General features: G+C 33.7%; 1 protein-coding gene across 1 annotated transcript in view; it reads right to left on the bottom strand.

The window, feature by feature from the left end:
* The window catches only part of LOC150083908 (protein ROP-like), a 124,597-nt gene that overhangs the window by 17,168 nt on the left and 85,238 nt on the right, over positions 1–22,191 (bottom strand). The window contains exons 8-10 of the mRNA XM_090374949.1: positions 16,915–17,153; positions 8,065–8,275; positions 4,198–4,336 (exon numbers count right to left, since the gene is read on the bottom strand). Of these exons, the coding sequence (XP_090231075.1) occupies positions 4,198–4,336; positions 8,065–8,275; positions 16,915–17,153 (589 nt within the window). The remainder of the gene's footprint in view (positions 1–4,197; positions 4,337–8,064; positions 8,276–16,914; positions 17,154–22,191) is intronic.

Below are 22,191 nucleotides of genomic sequence, written 5' to 3'. Positions count from 1 at the left end.
TATTAATCAGAGGTACAACAACAAAGACAATATTAGAATTGAGATTCAGAATTTATAGAATGAAAATTTGTTTAAAAACATGGCTCAGATGAATGGAGATGTTAAGATGAGGAAGAGGCCAATTTGGTTGTCTTATGGTTTTTTTTTTTTTTTTTTTTTTTAATTTAATATTGCACATTAGTTATTTGTTTGTTCTGTCATGTACTATCCATATACAAAATATTTTGAAATATAAACACAAAAGTAATATTAGAAATGTAAAAAGGATTCCTTAAGATGTCATAAGTTTAAAAAAAACTAACTGTACATTCATAATCCATTAGCAAGTATTTGGGTATAGTAATTATCCCTCCAGGGTTGGTTTTTTTTTATTTTCTTTTTCTCCTCATGATCAGAAAGTCCAATTCTGATGAAATTGTCAATATCTTGAAGTTATAAAAGGTAACTTGCAAATAATAGCATCACATGAAATGTGTACAAATAGCTGAGATTAAAGGTCATGAAGATGCTTTTAGAGCTAATACCAAATTACATATGTCAGTGAAACAGAATCACTTCAACAAAAGGGATGCAGTTACCTTTCAGAATTCACTTCTTCCTTCTTATCTGAAAAATCACCCCTTAGGTGTGTTTAATTTGAAAACATCTGAAACCACTCAAATCACTGATATATTTTGCTTTTATTAACAGATAAATATTTCCTTCTCCACTGTATATATTTTCAAGGTTTTTTTTTAAACAGAAATTTCAATGCATTTTATTTTACTTCTAACATCTGAATTTTAAATCAGCTATGATAACTTTATTTAATTTTAAAAATTAAGCTAATCATTTTGGCATCAAAAATGCTTGAAGGCAACCAGCAGTCATGTTTACAACTGAGAAATGTTCACCAAGAGAGTTTAAACAGATTGGATATGAGTGCAACAGTCTTACTATTACTATTTTCCCTTTAATTTAATAGACACTTTATCCTAAACTTGCCAGAGTGGCTTGAGGCTTTGCTAATGAAAACATAAATAATGTAAATAAGCAAACTGAATAAGAGCTTCAAAATATGTATCAACGTCAAAGTAATTTAGGTTAAAAAAAAATTTTTTTTTTTTTTTAGGATGAGCTGGGAGGGAACATATACACATTAGCTATATAATACGCATTCTATTAATCAGAGGTACAACAACAAAGACAATATTAGAACCAGCATTAAAAACCATATCAAACTGCAAACCTCTGGTACTAGTGTTAAGTCAAGATGATGTTAAGTCAAGCTTTTGTGCAAAAACATTTAAAAAGATAGCTAGTCTGCATAACATCAAAAGTTACTGCTATGATATGAGTGCAACAGAAGAATTTCCTGCTAGTATCATGCAGAAAATTCTAAAGCTTTGAAAGCTAAGAAGAAATCCTTGTTTACTGGCATTTAAATAAAATAAACAGGCTCATTATTTCATGAATAACTATTCATGAAATATCACTATTTCATGAATAGTTAAATAAGCCTGCAAATGAGCCTTTCATAAATGAAATAGGACACTCATGCCTAAAGCTGAAGGATATCCCTTAACTTGGCATTTGTGGTCTCTGACCATAACAAACACCATGGTGCAAAGCTTAAAAAGGCTATCAATTTTTTTATTATTATTTTTAAAGAGTTTTTTTTTTTTGGGGGGGGTTGAACAAAACAATGTTAGAATCGTAAGATATGAATATTAAATCAGTCTTATATTTAAGTTTCTAAATATATTCGGTATGCTTTGAACCAAAGGTTGCTGGATACCAAGGCTAATGTACTAAATGTGAAAAAAAAAAAAAAATTAGAAAAATAAAGAATAACATGTCATTAACTCACCACACATCCCTTTTTTACCTTTCCTTTTCAAACAAAGGAATTGAAGGAAAAATAAGGAATTCTAAAGAAGCTGGGGTAGCTGTAGAGGCACAGGTTCTGAAAGTTAAACATAGGTGGTGCAAATGTCTGCTAATGTCAATGAAAAAAAACTTTAAAGGGTTCAGAAAAGTTGGAGTGGGGTAATATAAACAGCATTTATCTTGTGGCATGGGTCAAGATTATGCTTTTATACACCACAAGGTATAACACCACAAGGTCTTGTTTGTGGCTGGTTAGGTTCAAAATCTTCAGTACATTGGCAAGGTGTACTGAAGATGTTTCAAATGAATGGGAAGATTATTTAAGCCTAGGGAGATAGGCTCAAATAACTTCAAGGGGTGTGTCAGGGTAGTAAATTACATAAGAGCAGTCTTAACCATGTCCACAATAATGCCACGAGTGTTGTCAATAAAATGAATGAATTTTAACTCATTATTAGGACAACTAAGGGTGACATAAGGCCAATGGAAACATGGTGTCACCTCAAATAAGGGATGAGGAGTTTCAATATGGTATGTAAATATATTTAAGGGCATGCAAATTAGAAGGGGGAGGAAAGCCATGTTTATCAAAAGCATGCCCGAGTGCAACAAAAGCTTTTCCAGATTCAGAATTTACAAATGGTAGCATTAGAGAATCTGTGTGGTATGAAGTAGTTGGATGCAAAGGTAAAATGAGAGCAAGGGCATGCTACAGACCATAAGATTATGAAAAGCATAATGAGAAACTTTACATTCAGAGGAGACAGGTAAGCAACTGCAAATGTCTTATTATAGGTGCTTTTAGTTTGCCACTTACTGATTGGAGTAAGTGGGAGGGAAACTCACCATGGGAGACAATTTAAAACAAATTAGAGGATTATTTGTATCAACATGCAAGAGAATATACTAGCGGTAAGAATATTCTAGATCTGATCCATGAACTGTATGACATATAGATCACAGTACAGGAACCACTAGCAGGAACCCTTAGTTGGAGGACAGTTTTTTTTTTTTTTTTTGGTTTGTGCAGAAAAAGCCTGTGGCTTCCTCACATTTAATCACAATTGTTATTTTATTTCCATTAATATTTATTTACTCTAAAGGCATGACATTTTCCAATTTGGAAAGGGGAAAAACAATGTTTCGTAACAAATTTGGTAATTACAAATGCAAATTGCTAATAATCTCTTTATTAAAAAAACTGGACACCAAAGAAGATTTTATTTTCTTAGTATATAAAATTAATTTTAAATTCTGGCAACCTTGCACATATTTAGATCTTGGATTAACTTGAGTAAAATAGTAAAGACGGAACCGCACTACTTTGTAACAATCCTATAAAAGGTACAATACTATTTGTATAGTGTGATTGCTGGCCTGAAGTATGTTACAGACTGGGAGTCTTCAATCTTTCAAGGGTGGCATACTGAGTCCACTTTAATATAAGGTATAGTCAGGGATGAATTTTTGAAATCAAGGAAAAAAACTGTCTGCTATTACACTTGTCCTATAGCTATTCTATATTTCAAATATGAGTGCACACAGTGTTGAAAATGTAGAATTTTTGAACTGCACTTTGGGGGTGGGAGAATAGCTTCACTTTGAGATTAAGTTGATAGATACAAACATATCTTTTGTGGAAACTCATGACAATGGCTTGTTGGGACAATTAAACTAATATGGTACCATTTAGAGAAGCATATAGTACCATAGGTTGATGATCCCTGTTACAGACAGCATAATATGAAATTTTGATCCTTAACTTTGAGGTGGTAGATGACTTTCATCAACCGGTGAAATACCACCACTTTGCTTATTGGAGGCTTGAAGTGGTGAAACCCATGTTTAGTCTCTAGAGCAAAGTTTCCAGCACCCCCCCCTCCTCCCCCTATACTTCTCCTTCAACCCAAGCACAGTACTAAGTACTATAGGTTTTGATACCTTTCATGTTTGGGGTTTTCATAAAAAAAAAAAAAACTAGTCTATAAAAAGCAAAATTCAACATTAATCTGAATTTTAGTGGGAGGATCTTATACCAAATTCCATTAAAATCTATTAAAGCAGAACACAGAGAAAGAAAAACAAGCTATTATTCTATAATGGAAGGGGTTATACTGGTTAACATCCTTTAACATTAATTATAGTAGGGAACATTCCTGAAATAATGTTAGCTTCATTTTTTTTAGTATTTGTCAATTTGATGTGAGTGTTACGAAAATCAACTACTGTGCATAAATAATGTGTAAGTAAATATTTCTAGTACAAACAATTTCCTTTTTTAATAAAATTAAAATGTCTAATTGAGATTGATAAACAGTAAAAACTTACCATTTTTTGATAGAACCAGAAGTAGTATAATGCGAATTTTGTCATAGGTACTAACAGCGCTGTCTAACAATATAGGCACAATATTTCGCATTGGATCCTTGATCTTTTCACCTTCAGCATCAGTGCCCATTGCCAAATCCTAAAAAATTAAATCATGTTCTGAGTAAGCATATCCAGACTGACAAATGACCCATATTATTTAAAAGCATGGGACTGACTGTTAATTACTATCTACAAAAAAAAAAATAAATAAATAAAATATTTTTATGCCCTTATGTATATGATCAGCACAAAGTGTGAAGAAAGGTTAACATTCATTGGTAAAAGAGGGGGAGGGAGATTTCATTCTGACGCAAGACACCAAAACAATTATATAATAAAATTTTCTTTATTATGCTCATTTGGAAACTATTATTCATGAGACAACTTAAAATTACATAATGTTTATTATCTAATTATTTAAATGTCCTGCATGGAAACAGAACCCTCACTCCTTGACTAAATTGCTGTATCAGGCAAATTGCTGTATATAACCAAGAGTGCTAAGCAGTATGCCTAGCACTCTTGGTTATATACTCACACAACTTTCATTCAGTGTTTATCTGAAGTTTTTCTTCCACATACTGCTTGGCTGTTCATTTAAATTCACAATATTTATTCACTCTTCACAATAAGTTTACTAACTGAGGCCATCTTCTGATAAAGAGCCAGAGGGCTCTAAAGCAGCTATCACAGCAGTGGCTTAATTTTAAATGAATAATAGATTTGTCTTTTTTTGACAATGTCTATTCAATTTGAAAATAATATAGTTGTGGATAACAATGTGATTTCTAAAGTGAGCCCAAGCTCATGCATGTAGCTGTAGGGAACAGAGAATTCTCAAGACAGAAAAATAGAGTTCATTATCTAATTATGGAAATTATTTTCATTAGGAAGATCGACCATGTTATCTGTAAAATTCACTGAAAGCTGTTGTTGTTGTTATTTGGATTTTAGGAGCATTAGCAACTAAGGCCATATTGCTCCAGGATATGCAGTGGTCATTCCCTGACCTTTCCGCATCCTCCATATTTGGTGGTGACGCGCTCGAACCCCGGTCTAATCAAGAAGCGTATGCTACGCACTGCTGCTCCTTCCCACCTGGCTATGGAGGCGCCTCACTGAAAGCTACAAATTTAGTACTACTAACAATCATGGGAAGCCATAACAAAATATTAAACTACAACAGATGAAAAAAGGAAGCAATATGTTCACAACTCCATATTTTTATAAATCGAAATTTATAGTACTTTTAATACAGGCCCACCTTGCTTTAAATATTAAATACTGCATTAAATTTTGTTGTTACACTATTTTACATCATTAACAGAATACCAAACTAACTAACAATAACAGTTGTAAAATTCCACAGTAATAAGAGGTCAATCCAGAGGTAACCTCCAAGTTCCCCCACCCCCTGTGCCTGGTTTACCAGAAGATATTTCTGTCATGAATCATCACCTTGAAGTATTAGCCCAGGTGGAAATACTGTTCTGTGGAGAGAGACCATAACAGACAATGCCACTTACAAAGTGGTATTTTGGAAACTGTTCCGAAACCATGAATTTTTTGATGGAAGAACAGTGAACAGTCATTAGGCTTGTTTGCAAAAGGTAAGAAAGCCTGAACAACTATTATGATTACTGCAATTTATGATGACTACACTTACATGTTATGTAAGTGTAGTCATGACTTACATTATTTGTAATGTTTTATTAGTAAAATAATAAGAGGAGTTTACCTCAATATCTATCTAATTATTTGTAAGTGGGGTTCATGAATTTAAAGATGAACAATGACCTGGTAGACCATGCTCATGATGTGGAAATCCAGCAGTGGGGAGAAACTGAACATAGAAAGTAATTGATAATTGAAAACACCTGTTTCTATAAATCACATCCACAAAGATTTGGGAAAAAAGTGTGCAGACTGGGTTCCATGGAAGTTTCATGAGTTTTCTCAGCCTCAGAAGGATGCACAGAAAACACTGCTATTAAAACACAAGTGGCAAATCCAGATCATTTTCTGTGCAAGGACAAAAAATATCCTTTGTCTCTTTATATAACTCAACCACAAAAAAGCAATGAAAATATTGTCTTCATCACTAAAAAAATAAATTTCTGCTGGCTGCATCTGCTGACAAGGTTCTGCACACAATTTTCTGGGATAAGGAAGGGTTGATCCTACAACAGGTATTCCAAAGGGTGTTACAATAACTAGACAGTATTACCAAAATACTCTGCAGAACCAGCTTTTGGCCTACAGTTGAGACGTGTTCCCATCCAGCATACAATTATTTTGCAGAACATTTTTCTGATTACTTAATGCTATAAATTTGGGATATATTCAGTTTGCAACAGTTGTTGCATCCATCCAGTTTGCAACAATTGTTTCAAACTGGATTGATGTGGTATATAGGTATTGAAGAAAAATAAATTGAGAAAGAGGGGAAATAGAAACAAAACCACTTGCATCCTAACATTGCCAAAGGCCATGCTAGGATATAACTGATTAAGAAATACTAAGAATAATTGATTAAGAAATACTCAAGCAAAATGGAATAATAATTCAGACAGTCCCTAACTTAAATTTATGATGTGTTCCTGAAAAATCTAGCACAACAAACATGTGTAATGCAGAAAACTTTTTCTAACTGTTTAATGCTGTAAACCTGGCAGATCTAGCAAAAAAAAAAAAAAAACACCACACACACACACCAATACCTTGCCTGCTTCAAAATGTTTAGTGATGACCAATTTCATCTAAAGATAAAAAAACTGTTCATCACTAAACATTTTGAAGCGAATACAGTATCACTTGCATTGATCCTACATCATTCAATAGATTTTCATAAAATGAATGAAATCACTTTGAAATTCAGTAACAAGTTTAACTATGTGATCAGAGAGGGAGGGGGTGGGTGTGTGTGTGTGTGTGTAAAATCAATGTCCAAACTGTGCACATTAGTAAGCATTTGGTTACAAGAAATTTTGCAGGCAGGAACAGACACTGCTTGATTGACTGCACAGTAAAACTGGTCTTAACAGTGTGGCATGGAATCTTCTATTAACAAATCTTCCAGAAGTTAGGTGCATTGATTATTATTTAGAAAAATAACTTTTCAAAAAACTGATAACTCAACTTTATCATAAATTCTGATATCAGTGCACATGGATTTCTGTTGTTAAAATGGAAAAATTTCTTAAAATCCAAAGTAACATGAAAATAAGCATGCATTAATCCACACAACTAAAGAAATAAATAAAAATTAACAGAATAATACAGAACATCACAACAGTAGAATGTTATGTATATAGTGTTCAATTAGACATAGGCCTTTAAACTGTTCCACATGTAAATTTTTTTTTTTTTATTCAAAATTGATAGGCAATAAAATTTAAAAAATAAACAGCATAACAAAGGAAGCAACATTTAATCAAAATAATAACAAGGGGTCATCCTATAATTACATTATTCCCTTTACTTTTCTAGCACTGCCTTTAGCTACACATAGTAGCAATCACTACTAAAATTAGTTTTGGTTTTCCCCCTTAAAACTAGCTAAAGCATTACTAGGAACAAGCAGTGCATTGATTTCATTCAAGTAGTGCTATACAGATTAATCAAAAAATATAATAAATCCTTATTAACTTTATGTATTTGTACTGTTTATGTTTTTAAACTGTGAGGTAGAACTTGATTTTAAGCTTTTCTTCATTAATGCAGAATTTAAAATGATTAAACTCTGCTTAAATTAGTTCTGAATTTAAAAAAAAGTTTTTTTTTTTTAATTCAGAGAGTAAACTGTTCATAACTATCAACACTTACCTGCTCTACTTTACACAGTTTGTCCACATACCCTTGGTAGGTCTTCATACAATCTTCAGCTAAATGCAAGTGTGTTGAATATTTGCTTAATTCCTTCTGGTACTGGGGCATTTTTTTAATCATTGTAGAGAGGTCTTTCAAACTAGTTTTGTCACTGGAAGATGCCACACGTTTAGTCTCTATAAATTTCTTAAGTTGCTTGGTTACCATTCTGTAATTCAAAATTTATTTTTTTTAAATTCTAGTATAGTGTGTAGTAGATATACAATATTGTTCCCTCCCCCACAAGTTAATTAAATTCCTTTACATCATAAAAGGACAAATATTTTGAAAAGAGCTACAAAATACAGTAGTTATAATTAAAATATACCAAATGATAGATCTATAGACAGATATTGAATAATCAAAATGATTGATATCCCAGCCTACGTGAAATTATCCAATGGGTAATCACTGGATAATTTTCCAATGGGTTATTTCACTGAACAAAATAGAACAACAAATTAAGGAACAGTAAGTGAAGAAGTCACATTTACTCCAAACATAATACACATACTGCATCAGATCTGCTCATAGCGGATTCTTTAGCATTGGTCATCAACTTGGAATATTTAAGAACAAATTAAATTCACTGCATTTTTTTTTTTTAAAGTGCACATTAGTTGACTTTTTTTGTAATACACATCCTGTTTATGATATATCACAAAACTGGTAACATTAAAATCTCCTCTCATGTGGACCATTACAATGCTGTGCAATACTATATGTTTATGTAATAAAAAAAAAAAAGTAGGTAGAGGATAACAATTAATACAACGGAGAAATCCAAGAAGAAAGAACACCCAGTTTTTATCCACTTAATTTCTTTTTCCTTCTTTAATTCCTACATTGAATGAGCCAACAAAACCATGTATTTATACCATAGTGAAGTACAAACATGGGAAATGTCATGTTACAAATTTTTCCATTAAAACTGAAGCACATTAGCATAGGCATATAATGCAAGAAAGCAAGCTTGTACAGCACCAGCCAAAAAAAAAAAAAAAAAAAAACCACCATTCTCCCATTTCACCCATCCAGTCACTCCAAATGTTTGTCTAGTTCAGCTTTAAATTTATTTAAGCTATCAACTTCCACAACAACAGATGGAAGTCTGTTCCAGCAATCAACTACTTGCAGGCTAAAGGCAAACTTCCACACATCTATTCTACAACTGTCTTTCCTCAATTTGAATTTATGATCCCTCAGGTTCTTAATCTGAGAAAGTGGAAGTATCCCATCAGCATTAAGCCTGCTCAAACCATTCAAGGCCTTATACACCTCAATCAGATCACCTTGCAGGTGCCTAGTCTCCAGATGCTGCAACTTGCAGAACTTAAGCCTTTCTTTGTAAGCACTCCCTTTGTTCCTCTCACCAATCTTGTTGCCCCCTCTCTATACTCTTTCTAGCAACTCTACATACTTCCTAAAATGGAGGCCTCCAGATCTGTACACAGTACTCAAGGTGTGTACCTGACCATTGCCTTATACAAAAGGATAATCACGTCCTTTTGTCCCTGCTAGCAAAATTCCTATATATCATTGACAAAACTCCATGACCTGCTCAGGCAGCCTGTTTGCACTGCTCAGAGAACTTCATATCTGACTGCACAATTACCCCCAGGTCTTTTTCATCCTCCCTGAGTGTAGTACCACATAGTTGGTACATTTCTCTTGGGTTACTGCTACCCATATGCAGTACTTTGCATTTGTCAATGTAAACTTCAGTTGCCACTTCTCAGCCCATCTGCCTAACTTTTCTAGATCCTATTGGAGTAGCATACTGTTTTACTGTCATTAACAACCCTGCCAACCTTTGTATCATCTGCAAACTTGGACATTAAGCCTGATACACCTTCATCAATATCATTGATAAATACATAAAACAACGATGAGCCCAGCAGCGAACTCTGGGGGACTCCACTAATAACATTAGTCCACGCAGTGTCCATTTATTACCACTCAACCATCCCTTTATCCACTGCAGCAACTTGCCCTTAATGCCATACATTCTGCAATTCAGCAATTAAGTCATAACAATTCTCTTCAGTAATTCTCTGAACATTAAAGAGGAGCTAGGTACAAGCCAGATACCAAAACTGGATATGAATTAAAACTCAGCATATTGAACATATTCTTACTATCAAAAATAAAAAAAAATGAAGGCAGTGATGAACAATGTTCTAGTTCATTGTAGAATGCATATCAATTTTAATTATCAAGAAGACAGTGCGTTCGAGTATAATACATAACTCCCATGTTTACAGTTCCCCTTAATATAACAAATATTTAGTTTCTTTGACTCATTCTCTTCACATATATAAATGCTAAGAAGAGCAGGACAAACCAGATTGGACCTTTACATAAGGGAAAGGGGATAGTATTAAATACACCAGCTGCCATTGCAGATGAACTCAGTTATTTTGCATCAATATTTACAGAAAAAAAACCTTTTGTGGAAATGGAAAATTGTGGGAGCGAAGTTGAAAAATATGTAATTAATGATATTGAAATTTCACAAGATTATTTAATAAAAAAAAAAAAAACTTGAGCCTACAGGCCAGTAAGGCTCCTGGAGTTGATGGAATATACCCTATAATCTTAAGGGAGGCGGCAAGTGAATGCATTGAACCATTGAGGCTAATTATGCGAGCATCACTAAACTCTGGGGAGATTCTGTTGGATTGGAAAAGTGCCAATGTATCTCCCATACATAAGGGTGGTTCTAAGAGTGAAGTGGGAAATTAATCAACCTGTCAGTGGTATGGTAAATCATGGAGGCAATGATCAAGGATGGATCATTGTAAAGGGAATGTAGCGAACCAGATTTTAAAAAATCTGGTTCGCTATTTTGAAAGGGTGACTCATGAGCTGGATTTAGGGAATAATTCCAACATTGTTTATTTAGATTTCAGCAAAGCTTTTAACTCAGTCGCACACGAGCAGTTGCTTTATAAGCTAGAACAGGTTGGAATCACTGGGAAAATCCTTAGATGGATTTCAGGATGGCTTCAGGGCACAAGGCAGAGGGTTGCAATAAATGGCTATTCCTCAGATTGGGTTTATGTAAGAAGTGGGGTTCCCAAGGATCAGTATTAGGACCACTGTTGTTTTTAAATTTCATAAACAACATTGATGAAGGGATAGAGGGCATGATGTCTAAATTTGCAGATGTTAAAATTTGTAGAGTAGTTAATGATCACTGGCAAGCTGAGCTTCTTCAGAGAGACCTAGATAGACTTCAGGAATGGTTAGAAAAATGGCAGCTATGCTTTAATCCAACAAAGTGGAAGGTATTACACCTGGGAAACAGTAATCCCAAAATAACTTATTCACTTGGTGGAGTTCAACTAAACCCAGTATTGGAGGAAAGGGACTTGAGTGTTACAATACAGTCAGATATGAAATTCTGTGAGCATTGTAAACAGGTTGCAAAGAAGGCCCATGGTGTCCTATCGAACTTTTGCAAGTAGAGATAGGGACGTGATAATCCCATTATATAAGGCTTTTGTTAGACCACACTTTGAATACTGTGTTCAAGTATGGAGATTGAACCTAAAGAAAGACAGCTTCTTGAAAGGGTGCAAAGATGGGTAACTCGCCTGGTGAGATCAGCAAAAGGGCATCCTTATGAAGAAAAACTTCAAATATGTGGGTTGCAGAGTTTGCAAACTAGACACCTTAGAGGAGATTTGATTGAGGTGTTAAGGCTCTGAGAGGCATCAGTAAAATGAATGAGGACGAAATTTAAGATTATAAATGATGCTAGAACTAGGGGACATAAAGTCAAGTTTTGGGGGGGTGGGAGATGTTTAGATTGGACTGCAGGAAGTTTTATTTTAGCCAGCAAGTTATAAATTACTGGAATAAGTTGCCTACGTGGGTGGTAGAGGCTGACAGTTTAGGGAAATTTAAAGGTCATCTGGATAGAACCTTCGGGTGAGGGAAATGCATAAGATGATAGGTTTAATTTCCTTTTCTTTTATTATTAGTTTTTTTTTTGGCTGGTGCAGCATAAGCCATAGGCTTTCTTGCACCATGCTGCCATTACTAATACTAAATAGAATTTCGATTTTTTGGCCACTTTATATAGAGCATGCTCACTGAAGGTAAAATATATATATATATATATCCACACTCTGATTAAAGGAATATCTTTATATATCTTTTCCATCTATGCATGTCAATATAAATGACCCATCCTGCATTAAGATGTGGTGGTAATATTAGTGTCAAAATCTTATGTTTCAAATGGCAGGTTTGCCTTAAAATGGAGCCTCGGTAAGTCTAATGAAGCTATTTCATTCAGCAGTTAAAATACTGGGTAAATACAGTGTGATTCTTTAATAGCAACTTTACAGATATTTGGTCATTAACCTTGAACAGGCACACTTAAGGTTATGACCAAAAAAATATGTTAAGCCAACAAGTGCATTTTGTTTGGTATGTTTAGCATAGGCAAGAAATATTTTAAAATTTTACTCTTTGTAATGGTGCCTGTTTGAACATTATAATACGGATACAATCACCAATAATAAAAAAAAACTTAAATATATTATAAAAGAAACTTGAATGAAATGAAATTGCCCATTGGTGTATTATATTGCTGAGCATTCCCTACTATGCAATTATTTAAGCAGATATGGCAAAACAAATCATGTCAGTAGGCATGAAAAAAAAAATAATAAAATGCATGCATGAGCAAGCAAACTAAGTACAAAGTCCAGCAACATTGCCATCTGATTTTTTCCACAGTCATACTATTCCAATTCTATCATACCCCAATGATGTAAAGAAAGCAAAATGATACCATATACTTTGACTCATTCTAATAGCTGTTTTAATTTTTGGCCACTTTATATAGTGTTATAATATATAAAATAAACAAATACCCACACACTGATTAAAGGAATATTTTTTCCATCTATACATGCAGATTTCACATGATTCAAGTGCATGGTATTGAAGTACTTAATAGTATTGAAATGCTTTATCCTATATTATGAAGTACACTCACTCCCCAACTTATGTAAGGGTTGCATTCTGTGGAACTCTACGGAAGTTGGAATTTCCCTAAATGTTTATGCAGCACTCAACTATGTAAGCTGATTTGATTGAAGCAAAAAAGAAATGTTCGACGAACATGTAAACAGAATTATTCAATTTTTTTATCTCATTCATAGGAAATTGATTATCTCATGCATAGGAAAAATTACAAAGGTGTACAAGATTACAAATATTTCAAAATTACAAGAAACAGAGAAAACAGGCATAACATCAGCAAGTTTTACCTTTTGAGCATTGTTGCCAAAATAACTAACTCTCCAGCTGATAAGTAAGCTACTGTGAAGTTGAGGGCTGTGGAGATTTAGAAGGGTTTTTTTTCAAACACATCACAATTTCTCTGCAGAACAGTCACTGGCAACTTACTTTAATGTTGTGGAAACTAGCATGATGCTTGAACCTATTAAACCACCTGTTGCTTGCCATGAACTTGGCTTGGGGTTCACCCGTACTTATCCTAATATCTTAATAAATACTTCTTGCTTTTGCTTGAATGGCCATTAGATTCAGGGGCACTCTTCTGAATCTGATTTTCTATCCATATTATTAATAGCTTTTCTATCTTTGATATAGCACCTGAATGCTGCTTTGTGATCACTCTTGATCTTAAATGTGTTGATCCTTTAACATGTTCTTTTATACACTCACTGTCCTTTAAAATAGCATTCACTGTTGAAGCAGTGAGACCTAATTCCCATGCAACAGATGGCAAACTTTGTCCTGCTTCGTACTTCATTTTCATTTCTAAATCAATTTTGTTTGGTTTCCTAGCACTGCCACTTTCTGTTGATCCCTTTCCCTTCACCACTGTAATAAGTAAATAGGAAATGAAGAGAAGATTCTGAAAATGTGTTTTTTTATATGATTGAAGATTTCAGTGAAGGGGAACACATTTCACCATAATAACGTAAAAACCTAAACAATTCCAGTTATCAGGATTATCGCAAATGCTATAAGATCGCATTTACTACCTGTTTATAATTAGATGTACTAACAGAAAAGCTCAATAAATCAGAAAGTACAAATTGTTTTATGGTAGTGACCTCCAGAAACTTTCCTTAGAAAAATATCACACAGGCATTCAAAATTGATTCTTGTAATGGAACATATGAGAACAATGAAAGTGTAGCACAATTTCCATTATAAAAACCTTTTAGAGAGATAAATAGCTTAGTTATATAGCATTTCAATTTCTGAGGTCTTGGAACAATTACAAAAAAAAAGAAAGTGCTATTGGATTCACATTATATTTTCATGATACCTCCATTTATTCTTATGGATGCAAATTACATTTCCACAATTTATTTCTTTAAGTTTGCACCAGCCAGCAAAAACTTACGTAAAGTTGAATTTCCGTAAGTCAGGGAGTGAAACTTATATAACATGGTTAAAGAATTTCGGCAAACCTTGCATGACAGGGTATTTTTGAGCTTTTGTGCAGAGAAAACCCTGCTATTACTGTATGTTGGATGTAATTTTTCAACATTTCCATACTTATAGAATCCCCGCTGTCGACTTGCTAGTCAAAAAGATAAAATATTGAGAAATTCCCCGTGTTTTATTTTGTTGGGAAATCCCTGTGTTATGTTCTGTGCTATTGAACTTGTGGAAAAATCTATGGTCAGACCACACCTAGAGTACTGTATACAGGTCTGGAGGCCTCATTTCAAGAAGGATGTAGAGCTGCTGGAACGAGTACAGAGAAGGGCAACAAGATTAGTGAATAGAACAAAGGGGTGCTCTTACGAAGAAACGCTTAAGTTTTGCAAATTACAGTGTTTGGAGACTAGGCACCGGCGAGGTGATCTGATAGAGGTGTATAAAGCCTTGAATGGTTTGAGCATGCTCAATGCTGATGGGATTCTTCCTCTTGCTCAGAATAATCACCTGAGAGGGCATAAATTCAAACTGAGAAAAGACAGATGTAGGATAGACGTGAGGAAATTTGCCTTTGGCCAGCAGGTGGTTGGTTGGTGGAATAGACTTCCATCCCTTGTCGTGGAAGTTGATAGCCTAAATAAGTTTAAGGCTCAGCTGGACAGGTATTTCGAATGAACAGAGGGGTGAAGTGGAAGTGGTTATTTTTTATTTATTTATTTAATTAATTTTTTTTTTTGGCTGATGCTGCATAAGCTTGCTTTCTTGCATCAAATGCCTCTACTAATGCTAATGCTAATCTAGATTTCAAAGTTTTATTACTATTGGATAGCATTGCCAGACCATCCAAAAGATTTCATTCTCCAAACGTTGAAGTTGTTTCTACCACCACAGTTGTACTAGGTTAATACAACTTTTTCATTCAGCCATTAGATCAAAGCATTATACCCACCTTTAAAACTCATATCAAAAACTTGTTACAATGGATTTTGGAAAAAAACTGATTCCAAATATATTGAAGTAGGCATTGAAACATTTCTCAATTGTGGACTGTATCAGAATCATAGCTTTATTGCTCAAAGAAGTAAAACCGTTCACTGCACGTGGAAAAATGTATGGTCAGAGTCAGTTCATTCAGGAAATATGGTTGAACAGGAGAAAACGTGGTGAAAACCATGTTTAGTCTCTAGAGACTAGTTTCCGGCATCCCCCCCTCCCCCCATACTTCTCCTTCAGCCCATGCATGGTACTAAGTACTATAGGTTTTGATACCTTTCGTGTTTGGGGTTTTCATAAAAAAATAAAAAAAAAAAAAAAAAACTGAATCAGTGCAATAGTAGAACTTGCTAAATCGCTAGGAGGGGGAAAATCGATAATGACTACTGAAGCCCTCGAGGGTAGCACAGTTGATAGAATCACCCTCGAAAAGCCTAGAAGAGACCCATAAAATTGACAGAATTTTATGGGTCTTTTTCACAACGTGGCTGAGTTAGTCAGGCTCAGGCAGCATGGTTTTTTTCTCAAAGAAACTGATTTTTTGTAAATCAAAACAGAAAATCTACCTCAGGACACATGCAATTTATAGAAAATATATGCAGAGCAATATGATTTTAGTCGCCGATTCTCCTAAAAAATTAAAAAAAAAAAAAATTACTGAAGACGTGCAAATACTGGTAGAAAGAGAGGCTGGTGAAGCAGATTTGGTGGAAATGGCATTTGAGGTAAAACCAAAATCAATTCAGAGGATGATAGTTCACATGAAAATTCTAAACTTCCAAATTTTACACTAAAAATCATGGGAAGGCAAAGTTAGCTGAGCAATTAGAATCTTATTTTTTGAATGCAGATTCTTGAATGAGAGCCCAAAGTTCAAAAGGGAGCTTCAAAAATGCTTAGTTCCATACAATGAAATTCAAAGATTTATCAAGCAAAAGAAAACAAACCCAGATTACTGATTTTTTAAAGAGAGCAGAAGATACATGAAATCTAGAATGGTGTATTTTTGTTAATTATGTTAATATTTTATTAGTGAAATAGTATATTTTTGTTAGCTTTTGGAAAGTAAACTCCCTTTTTGTACTTTTTCTTAGTCTTGTATTACGAGGACTACCTGTATTTTAACTATAAAGTAGTGTAAATTAAAGCAAATTTATAGATATTACATCCCCAATTATAAAATTTTAACAATAAATTATTAGAAACCATCCTGAGAAGTATGGTTAAATTAATGTAAGGATATATTAAAAATTAATGAATAAAATAAAACTAAGTATTAAATTATAATCATCAATTAAAAATGATACATCTTCAAAAATCAGTGACAGGCTAAATACTCATAATAATAAAAAAATATAAAAATGTTTTCCTTACTGGGAAACAACTGCAATATGTTGGTGGCGAAGTTCATTCCATATATCATCATTTTCATCCAGAAGAACTTCCTTTTCTCTCACATCATGTCCACTGGCTGATTCAAACTTATAAACATCATTCTCAATTGAAAGTAAATCATAAGCCATGGCCTGAAAAGTGAGTTCATGCAAGAGGGGAGACACTGAATCAAATCCACGGTCAAGGATTAGCAGTTGAGATTTTGCTTTCTCAGAACCCTAAAAGATAATAGTGTGAGAAATCAGTACTAAAATCTAAACAAATTTATCACACACACACACACACACACACTTATTTTTTCCCCACGTATTTATTCATTTGGTGGATAGTTTTTTTTTCCTGCTTTATGCTTTGCTGTATATTTTTCTCCAATACTATCATACTGATGTATTCCATTAGAGGTCACCCCTGGCTACCTCCATCAGAGTGCATCATTGAATTTTAATTTATTTCTTATTTTGACTCAACCACATGCAGCCACATAAGAGATCATATCATTCTTTTTAAACTAAATTGATTAATGCTAACGACAGACAGATTATTATCAAATGTATAAAATGATTAACAATTTCATATTTAACATAAATTAAACTGAACAGATTAAAATCAATGGCAACACAAAACCCAGGGGCTCATATCTGGTGAGTATTGGTTTGGCACAACCAGGGTCCTGAGCTGGATACTCCAAGTTTTTTTTTTTTTTTTTTTTTAGGAGCATTAGCAACTAAGGCCATACTGCTCCAGGATATGCGGTGGTCATTCCCTGACCTTTCCGTCATCCTCCGTATTTGGTGGTGACTGGCTTGAACCCCGGTCTAATCAAGAAGCGTGTGCTACGCACTGCTGCTCTTCCCACCTGGCTACGGAGGCGCCAAGAAATGCTAATGAAACATTAGAGGGGAGAGCTAATAGACTGAGATGAACAAGACTGACTACGAAGATAGACATAAAACATCGAAGAAAAAGAAGCAAGATTGGAAATGAGAAGATGGGCGAAACACCTTAGGATTAACCAAATAGAAGCACTAGATCAAATACTGGTGAAGCGGATTTGGTGGAAATGGCATTGGAAGTAAAACCAAATCAATTCAGAGGATGATAGTTCACATGAAAATTTTAAACTTCCAATAATATGGGAAGGCAAAGTTAGCCAAGCAATTACAATCTTATTTTTTGAATGCAGATTCTTCAATGAGAGCCCAAAGTTCAAAAGGGAGCTTCAAAAATGCTTAGTTCCAGATGCGAGTAATCAACAAGCTGTAATTAATGTGGAAGAACATGACATAGGAAATGTTACAACCAATGTTCCCTCTAATTTTTCTTAGGAGCTGCACGGTGCAGAAATACACCCGAGTTAAAAATTTAACATTAAATACATGCAATATTTTTACAAATTGTTTTAATTATAAGTAGGGACATGCATAATAATAAAAAAAATAATGTTAACAATAAATTTACACTTTACAGTTAAGTTATTTTTCTTAGGAATTTCTCTTCTGTTCTTTGTAGAAGTCCATACTTTGTAGACAACATCTACATTTATTGTTAATGTATTTTTCAAAATATTATTATTACCTTGTTCATTTAGTCTTCAAAATATTATTATTATTACCTACATCATTGGCATCTCTCATATTGTGGAATTAACTTCGCAACTGTGATGGCATGTTTGCATTACCAGGGTACCTGCCCGCCCACCAATGAGTGAGCCAACAAGCTCTGATAGGGTGCTGTCTGGGGGGGGGTCTGATAGCCAAAAAGTTTCCGAGAATTGGCAACAATTCTCTATTGGGGAAGCATTGCCTATTGAGTAACTGTCCCTTTCTTCCTTAGATGGTACTTCTTCCTCTCCTACTATCACCTTCCTACATCTTTTTTGCTTTCCTAAGTCTAATAGGGATAGTATGAGGATAACAGAGATCTTTATCCCATACCATATTTCAAACAGTGCCGCCTGGGTGGTGGTGCCCGCTGAGAATAAATAACAGTAGTCTCCTCTATTAGAGAAGCATTATTTATTTGAAGTAATGCAATACCTGGTATCTCATTGTGAAGGTAGCCACAATTGAGATAAAATCAAACAATGCTTTAACACTATTTATGTAGTTAAACTTATGGGTAAACTATGGTACATTTACACCAATATTATATAAGTACATTTATTGTTGCATTATTAGCTAAATGCAATTTGATTCTCATAAGGTCACTTAAATGAGCATCATGTATTCTATTTCGATTTTGTTTTAATTGAATTCAGTGCTAAATCCTCGCTTGCAGTCCGCACTTGAAATGTTCCCATAATATTATAGAGAATGGATATGTTACAAAACTCTAAATTTGTAAATTTAAAGTGCCACTGAAAGTTTTAAAATGTTCCAGTATTTGACAATTATAAATTTTAATTCCAAATATTCTGATATTTTAGAAATAACACCACTTTCATTATTTGTAATAAATCATGAATATATGTTTTTTGCAAGCCGTATCACATTAAGTTTCCCAAAGTCAAAATTATTGACTTCATTTGTGATAGCATTAATATCAAATACTTTCCAATCGTTTAATTCACCATCAGGAAATCTGTTATCTAAGTGATCACATGCATGTTTGATAAAGAGAATTATAGCTACAGTGTCAACATCACTGAATTTTTGATAATACTTCTTTCACATTTTCACTCCAGAAAATATTTTTTCCAAGATATTGGCTTCTTAATTTGTTTATTTTAACTTTAACATATTGATGGACATCGATAATGTTTAAACAACTTTTTTGTAGATATTTGCAAAGCGATGCAAGCTCTTCTAATACATCATTGAGTGCAATTAATACCACATGATATTGTGAATTTGTAAACAGTATTTACTAATAGGATCATTGCATTCATTAACTTGCTCAATGCAATATTCAATTAATATTTCCTAATTTTTCAATACAGCATCAACCGCAAAGTCTGGATAACCATCTGACTTCATTTAATGGTCCAAAAGATACAACATAGTGTTCTGTAACCTGGGCTAGTTCTTCTAATTTTCCTTTTTTTATGCTAGACCTGCTAAACATTGTGTATACAGTTTTAAGCAATGTCTCTATATCTTGCATAATAGATACATTTTTCCATGCATCGTCCAATTCCAAGTCTTCTTGGTGTGCAACACAATGTTGTTCAGATAAATGTAATATTTCCTTTTTGAGAATTGCTGCTACTCCATTTTTTCCTTCTAAGCATAGCACTTGCTCCATCCTCCATAGCCAGAAGCAACAGTGTGTAGCACATGCTTCTTGATTAGACCGGGGTTCAAGCCTGTGAGCCACCAAATACGGAGGATGTGGAAAGGTCAGAATGACCACCGCATATACCCAGAGCAATATGGCCTGAGTTGCTAATGCTCCTAAAACCCAAATAACAACAATCTGACGTGAAAATTACTATCTTTTGAATATCAAGATTATATTTGCCGTATAAAAATTATTTAAAATGGACATGCTGTCACAGTTTGTAAGCTTCAAAATACCTCCAAATACTGTTTTGTAATATGTTTCATTTTTCACTCTAAATTTAAAATACAAATTAATACTTTTTGTACTGAAATATCAGTACTTTCGTCTACAATTAAGGCATGGAAAGTAGATTCTCTTATTTCGTTCAGGATATTCTTTTATGAGAACAGAATTTATATTCAACAAATTCAAATGAATAATTTTTGCTTCTCCAATTTTTAGGTATATCTATAAATTTTTTCATGTGTTCATGAATGTCTTGTACAGAGTTCATTGATGCATTAATTTTTATGGCTAATACCACATTAATTAAAACCTTAAATCGTATCAAAATTTGATTTCAATCGCTCACTTCTTTCGTTTTTTATGTTACGTACTTCTATAGTTTCCGTCAAAATACTTAAAATTGCACCTTTTTTCAGATTACGTAACTTGGTAACTGTGTTTATATGTATCTTCTGACTTAGATGCCATTTTAAATAATCTATTTTCCATTCTTCCCATACTAAATTCTGCTGCAACTTTTGCTTCTGCACAAAAAGTACACAAGACTACGCCATTTTCTTCATTGTATTGAAAAATATCTCTTAGTTTTAGGCTTTGCTTTTTGTTTGATGATGGAATTTCAGCATCAATTTGTTTTAAAAGCCAATCCTTTTAAATGTTTTGCAAGTTTTTTTTTTTTTTTTTTACTGTCTTCAGTTTTTCTTTTGGACATTTATCTGAAAAAATTTTAAATTAAAGAATATTATTAATTCTCTGTATTCTGTAAATGAAGTTATTATAAAATATTAGGAAAAATCAAATTTTTAATGCATTATTAAAATAGTTTATAAAATTAAAAAAAAAGAAAAAAGTTTAATTTTTTATATTTTACCTTCTTAAATAAAATATTAAACATTTTTGGTTATTCATAAAAAAAAAATCCAGATCAGTAGATCCACTGACATTCCGCCCACATTTTTATGACCACAATATATTCCTTATACACTCTACCCCCATGCATATGTGTGTGGTTGAGTGGACGGAATGTAAAAATGCTGACCTTCCCTATTATATGGTATTTATATAATTTTTATAGCAAACTAACCTTAAAAACATACAATATAAACTACAACTGCTACAGTCCTTTATATATTTGTAATGTAATAATTTTTTTCACATAAATAAAAATCAACAACTTTTCACTATGCATTTGTAAATAAGATGTAGGAACATGTCATGCAATAGCAAATCTTATGGAATGAGCTATCTCCCTTTCTATATCCATTCTTCCACTAATACTCCTGTCGCCATCTAGTATGTCGGCTGTGTGCGTGGGAAGTAAAAGCACCTGTGCAACTTAGTGGGAACCGTGGTTACAACTGCAAGTATTGCAATGCAAGATATATTCCAAAATGAGCATTTGCAACCTTTATACAACAGTTTTGGTAAACATGACAATTATGGCTGAAAATGTTATCAGAAGCCCTCAATTTGCTTCAGTTTATCATTTTAAATGGAAAACAAAATGAAAAGTTCACCAGGCGCAAACTAATATTTAGTTGAACTGCCTCTGGCCCCGATGACAGCAGCACACCGTCGAGGCATTGACAAGGTCAATTTCTGAAGATAATCAACTGATAGTTTGTGGTTCCAAACACCAATTATGGCTTCCTGAAATTCACGAATGGTCTTTGGTTTCTTTCTGGCAACTGCAGATTCCACACGATGCTAACAGTTGTCTATAGGATTCAGGTCCGGGCTGTTTTCTGG

Source organism: Mastigoproctus giganteus, chromosome 6 (assembly GCF_048544385.1).
Source record: "Mastigoproctus giganteus isolate SK-2022 chromosome 6, ASM4854438v1, whole genome shotgun sequence".
NCBI lineage: Eukaryota > Metazoa > Arthropoda > Arachnida > Uropygi > Thelyphonidae > Mastigoproctus > Mastigoproctus giganteus.
Note: the sequence above shows the minus strand (reverse complement) of the source record. Positions and strands in the feature narration are given on the sequence as shown.